Genomic DNA, 6,000 nt, shown 5'->3' with positions numbered 1-6,000 from the left:
TGCGTGTTACTACTCCACTTACTTCTTTACTTTGCCCGCCCGGCTGACAGCAAATCCAAGGCACAAATACTATGGGCAGAGCATGTAAAGTCTCAGCGCTATGAAAATGTAAGTCGTCCCTGCAGCCTCGTATCGCAGCTTACCTGCACTGTGTGCATCCGACAGGAATGCTTGTGTCTGGCTTTAAGGCGGCTTGGTTGTAACTACTCGCTAGAAACAAAGGGAGGCCTTGAAGCAATTACACGGCTAAGGAAATAAAACAAGAAAACATCTAAACCGCTGGTTATTTTTACAACTTAATGATTGTAAAAATAGCTTAAATTACTTGGAATATTTTTCTCATTAGAGGTATCAGCCGTTCAGCACTATCTGAACAGAGGGCTGTCGCTTCGCTGTTTCTTTGTATGTTACGAGCTGTGAGATAATGACAAGATAAACCTTTGTGGGTTTCCTCCTTATATACATATCTACATCAGAGCTGTGAAGTCAGAGGGGGAAGCTGCTATCACAGTACTGGCACAATACCGAGCCCTTCCCCAGAGCTATATTCTGATGAGAAATGGGGTGCTGGGGAGAAGAGTCCCACAGCGGTAAGATGGCAGAGATGGCTGAAGCAGGATCGTAACATTCACCCCAGCAGTTAAAAACAATAATAATAAAAGGAGACCCCCTCCCTCCCCCCAGAATTCTGCAGTCCTAAAGTGCAATTACTTTTGTGCAGTCATGTCAGGCCAGGGATCAGACTGGATGAAGTTCAAAGCACAAACATCAAACGGGTGCCGTTCGGGATTCGAGGAGGAGGGGGGAAGTAAGGAAAAGAACAACAGTTCTCAGGCATTCAAGTGCATCAAGAAAATAAATGTTCCTTTCTTTCAGAAGAAAAACAACCCCCAGTCTGGTGGAATCCTGGCTTTGTAGTCATGAAAAATAAGGTTTTTTTTTCCACTTCTAGCTGAGAATGTCCCAATATGACACAGTACAAATAAACACCAAAGCAAGAGCTGAGGTGCTGGGATATTTTCCTGGTGCCCTGCTGCTATACAGCCTTATTTTATTCTCCTCTGGTGACTCTTCAGATCTGGGTACAGAAGAAGCACACTGAATTAAAGGCATCTGATAGGAAGTGGCTCTCTTCTCCGGTCGGTCCGGGCTGGACCCATCGCTTGGTCTCTGGCCATTGTACAGCAAGTACCTGCCCCGGGCATCCTGCTCCATTTTGAAGATCTCGTACTCGGTGTGAGGTAGGCGGATGCCGAGTGCAATGCAGCCATTCGTGTGGGTGACATCCTGCTGAACCCCAACTTGCCAGGACCCCTGTGCTCCACATTCATTCCCATTGAAGACATTGAGCAGTGAAGCTGTGGATATATCCATGGGAGTGACTTTCATGTGATTCACTGCAAGAGAGGACGAGAGGAGCTATTAGCAGAGGGATGAAAACAAAAGCAAAGGCAGCAGGCGGGTTGCAGTGTACCTGTGAAATCAGAATTGTCTCTCCCTGTTCATTCTTAAATCAAATTTTCATATTGCAGGTGTTGCCAGCAGATCTGTTTGCATCGTATGTCTTCGATGCAATTGCTTCTTGCACAGAACACATACACCACCCCCAACTCAGCTGAAGAAAACCTGATGGCTGCATATCTCAGTCAGAGATTAAGCAGAGCTTTTCATAAATTCCATACAATCCTTTATGGATAAAAGCCTGGTTTGTTGTATTAGGAGATAGGTAAAAGAGGAAACAATAAAACTATAATCATGTTTTATTACCATCTCCTTTAGCCCGTAAGTAGGGCTGTTTATCATGTATTTTTCATCATTTTCTAACATATATTACTCCATAAAGCTAATGAAATAATTGGCTCCAGTTGGAAGATTTGGAAGGTTCCACAGCTGCACTATCTTCCTGTATTACTTGTCCTTTTTGGCATGAACTACATGCCAGAATATAGCTGAACTACAGAGAGATGCATTTTCTCATGTCTCAGCAGTGACTGCAGCTTCTTCAGTTCTAACCTGCCTGTATTTCAAAAGAATTTATGACACGAAGTTGTATTTTTCAGCCAAGTTTAAAAGGTTGGGAAAAATCAAACCGAATGAGCCTATAGAAGCTGAATAGAGATTTTTCCTGGTGTGCGTCTGACACTGCATCAAGAAAAGGGGATCAGAATGGGTCAGTGCTGACCAGAATAGAAGGAAATAATGAGCCATCATGCCCCCCAGCACACCACAATCCCAATTCTCTTGCTATCGTTTTATAGTAAGACTTGTTGGGAGTTTTATTTTGAAGTTTTCTAAACAGACATTTGACCCGGTGACTCTACAGTTCACATTATTTGACCTAACTGGTGTAAAAGGTAATTTACAGAAACTGAACCTAAGAGTTTTAACAAAACCAAGTTAGTGACCTTGACCCATGATGTAAATTAGCATACCATAAACTAGAAATTCAAGCAAAAACTGGACTTCTCTCCGGGAGGTAAGCTGGGACACGCTGCATGCAGCTCTAAAGAGCAAATGTTCTGACAGGCAAGGGCATCTCCTGACTCCTATGAAAATCCCTGATTAGTAAATTGCTTTTTACAGTTAGATGCTTTCCTAAATTGGAGCCATGCAAGAAGCTTTAAGCTTCTCACATGGTAAGTGAAAGAAGGAGGAACGAGACCACAGAGTGCCTGGGGCTTTCAGAAGCTCCGCTGGGGCTGGTGCCATGGCAGAACATCGTGTTTTGGAGATGTTTGTTTCTGTGAGTGGTTAAAGCCACTGAGCTCTTTGTACACAGGGTGCTATGGGGCTGTTTGCACAGGAAGATGCAGGGACCCAGATAGCGTCACCGCTGCGTGCTGCTTCTCAAAATACTTGAGGGGTTTCTGTTAGACGCATCTCGTCTTCACCGTGGTGGGATTAATCAGCGGTCTTTAGGGACATCCTCACTTGCTCTAGGGCTCCTTGGAAGCTGATGAAGACACATGCTGTTACATGTCTTCAACAGAAAATTGTTTATAGCACCTCAGACCTGAAATGCCTTCTGAAGGTGCTTTCCTCTCTCTACTGAAGGGAGCCTTAGGATGCAGATCTAACCTTAGACACTTGCTTACATGCTTGAAGCCTGGCCACTGGACGCCAGGACTTAGTGATGCAAAATCTCACTTTCTTGAGCTGTACTTAAAGATCTCTGCCTCGGATGAGACTTGCTTCAGTGGTGTGAAATGCCATGCAGCTGTATAGTTTGGCTGGCATTCACACAACACCTGTGAGCTTCCCAAGAAATGACTAACTACTGGAAACAACAGAATGACACAATCAGCAACCAAACCATTACAAGTGAACTCTGCTCTGGTCCATAGCTACGTGACCAGCTCTGCCCCCATTTAACAAGACACACTACCTTTAAACACAAACTCTGTGCCACCCATGACTTTGGACGAGTGCACTCCCCGGCTGTAGCGTCCTTTGGCGTAGATGGTGAAGGTGGGGTGCTTGCAGATGGGGTCGGAGTAGTGATAGTAGTGACCTTCCCAGGTGTTGTTGTTGTCGTGGAAGATGAAGTGCCGAGTGAGGAAGAGGACCTCTGGTCTCACCTCGCAGCGCTGGCTCACCCACTCTCCGTGTAGCCCTATGGTCAGATCTGCCTTGGGGGGTAAGATGGGAGGATGGTGCTCATCTGAACGGTAGATGATTCTGCACGCAATGCATGTGCGGTCATGGTTCTGAAATGAGGCAGAGAGAAACCCTCAGTAGGCATTATCAACGATACAGGGCAACGAATCAGGCCATCCCTTTCATGCTGAAGCAACACCAACTCGGCATTTTAAGGGATACACTGTCATTCCTTGTCGTGTTAGTGTTCTCCTGTTAATTTCACCCTTCAAAGCACCTGAAACATGGCACCATTTGGTTTTGTATACATAAGGCTGCATAATAGGAAAGCAGTTAAGAGATTAATTCCCTCATCTGCATTTATCTGAACATTTTAGTTCAGCTTTTTATAGAATCTAGAAAAGGCTGACTTTATCCTTCAAATAGTATGAGAAGCTGGCAGATGTTAATTTACTATGGTAGGGACTTGGCAACACTGGCTTTTGCTGAGCTCTTATTTTGCATCTGTTTTCCTTTTAGCTCCTTTTGTAGATAGACAGCAGTGTCCTAAGGACATTTTTCCTCACATCCACTTTGTTCAAGCTGTGGGGTACACTGAGTTAAGAGCAGAAGCTCCCTACGCAGCCACTGGGGTGGGAGATTTACGCAAATGCTTTTTCTTTGCACCCATTTCCATTCCTCTTTTCTGATATTTCTCCAGGCTCCCTCCATCATGTAAATGCTCATATTCATCACTCATACTTTCAAGTCCATGTGAGCTGCTGCGGAGTCAGCATTTCTCCACTCACTGCCTTCAGCTCATGGCACACTTTAGGGGGGACATTTACACAACCTTCGTTAGTGCCCTGAGTTTCTCCAGTAATGTGGCTGTAGGTATCTTCAGAGGATCAACATAAAACTCCCATGCTGTATCGCTTTTACACATATCAAACAGGGTTTATATTTGCCCCCATCTCAGACCAGATAGACACCAAAAGTCAGTGAGATCCATGACAAGTCTGCTATTCTGCATTCCTGCGATGTAGAATAATGGTCTATGTGAAAAATAATTATAAATGATGTAGCTCGGGTTGACCTGAACCAGCACTGGCCAACAGTCCTGCTCTGAGGAGGAAGGAGGTTGGACTTGGTGACCTCCAGAGGGTCTTTCCACCCCAAAACACATGGTCTCTTGTGAACCACGCGTCAGCAGGCTACTGAAGTGGATGCAGTTCTTTCCCACTGTGGAGTTTATTAACCAATTTTAAGGTACTTTTTTTCAGGTAAATTCTACAAGCAGGTGAAAGGGCCACTGGTATCTCAGTGAAAATACAAAGAACACTCAATTGAGTAATTTAACTGCAGCTGGTGAAGTTAGTGCAGATTTGTGCCATAGTAACAGACAGCAGAGGCTGGTGCAAAACACCTGGTTCTGAACATCGAAAGCACAGATAATGATAAGGACTGTGAAACTGAGCCATTTCCTGACATTGCAAATTGCAGGTTGGATTTTCTGATGGTCAAGAGTGGAACCAAGATCCAGTTATGTTTCCTATTTTGCTGTAGGTTTCTTGTGTGGCCTTCCTGTGTGACTTAACCTCATTTCATAGAAACACAGACAATTGCAGCTCTTCTGTTTAGGACAGGGCTGGTAGGAGGCTAAATAAAGACACTGAGCTGTCAGAAAGCAGACAGAAATTTCATGGGCCTGGAAATTCAAATAAAATATTCTAATAGTGTGTAGCTCTATTCCTGGAACAAACCTTCCAATACAGTCTGACAGAAGGCCAGTGTCCACCTTCCTCCTGCCTACAATAAAGTCTCAGCAGGTTTCCTCTGCAAGCTTGTTTGGGAGTTACAAAACCAGTCTGTTGAATCCCTAGCTCTCTTCAGAGGATGTCTTTTTCTCTGGAAAGCTCTCTGGTTTACTGAGTAGTTTGTGGCTCAGGATTGCTGGGGGGCAGATGACTTATAAATTACTAGGAAATAGGCTGGAGCTGGGAAAGGTGGAGACTATCTTGGCACACCTTGGGCAGCAGCAGAGCTGCCCCATTTCCACTGAGCTCCAGGGAGGATGCCAGAAGCTGAGCACTTACTGGTGCTGCAAGGAAACTTTTGGATGAGTTTGTGATTCTGTTCACTGCCAACCAAAGCACCAAGAAAACATGCAGCTTTGAACTGTTATAGAAATAACACTTTTTCTTCTTGGAGATCAGTATCTAAAAGATGCCACTGCTGCCTTCCATGGACACTGCAGTGATCCAGGCCGAGGGGTTGCTCTGGGGAAGATGGTGTCTATCAAGCACTCATTTCTCCAGAATGGCTGTTCTGACATGGGGCACACTGGTGTCACTGCTTCCTAACACAATAAACTGCACTGATGACAGTAACTTTATTCTGTGATTGCCCCACTCACATAAAGTC

The 6,000-nt window shown here is 44.8% G+C and overlaps 1 protein-coding gene across 1 annotated transcript in view; it reads right to left on the bottom strand.

The window, feature by feature from the left end:
- Positions 1 to 283: 283 nt before the first annotated feature.
- APCDD1 (APC down-regulated 1) overlaps positions 284 to 6,000 on the bottom strand; it is a 28,071-nt gene continuing 22,354 nt past the window's right edge. Inside the window, exons 4-5 of the mRNA XM_057397459.1 lie at positions 3,386 to 3,707; positions 284 to 1,397 (exon numbers count right to left, since the gene is read on the bottom strand). Of these exons, the coding sequence (XP_057253442.1) occupies positions 949 to 1,397; positions 3,386 to 3,707 (771 nt within the window). The 3' untranslated portion in view covers positions 284 to 948. The remainder of the gene's footprint in view (positions 1,398 to 3,385; positions 3,708 to 6,000) is intronic.

Source organism: Pezoporus wallicus, unplaced genomic scaffold (assembly GCF_028554395.1).
Source record: "Pezoporus wallicus isolate ANWC-B61680 ecotype Strahan unplaced genomic scaffold, APGP_CSIRO_Pwel_v1 contig_227, whole genome shotgun sequence".
In the NCBI taxonomy this organism is placed as follows: Eukaryota; Metazoa; Chordata; class Aves; order Psittaciformes; family Psittacidae; genus Pezoporus; species Pezoporus wallicus.
Note: the sequence above shows the minus strand (reverse complement) of the source record. Positions and strands in the feature narration are given on the sequence as shown.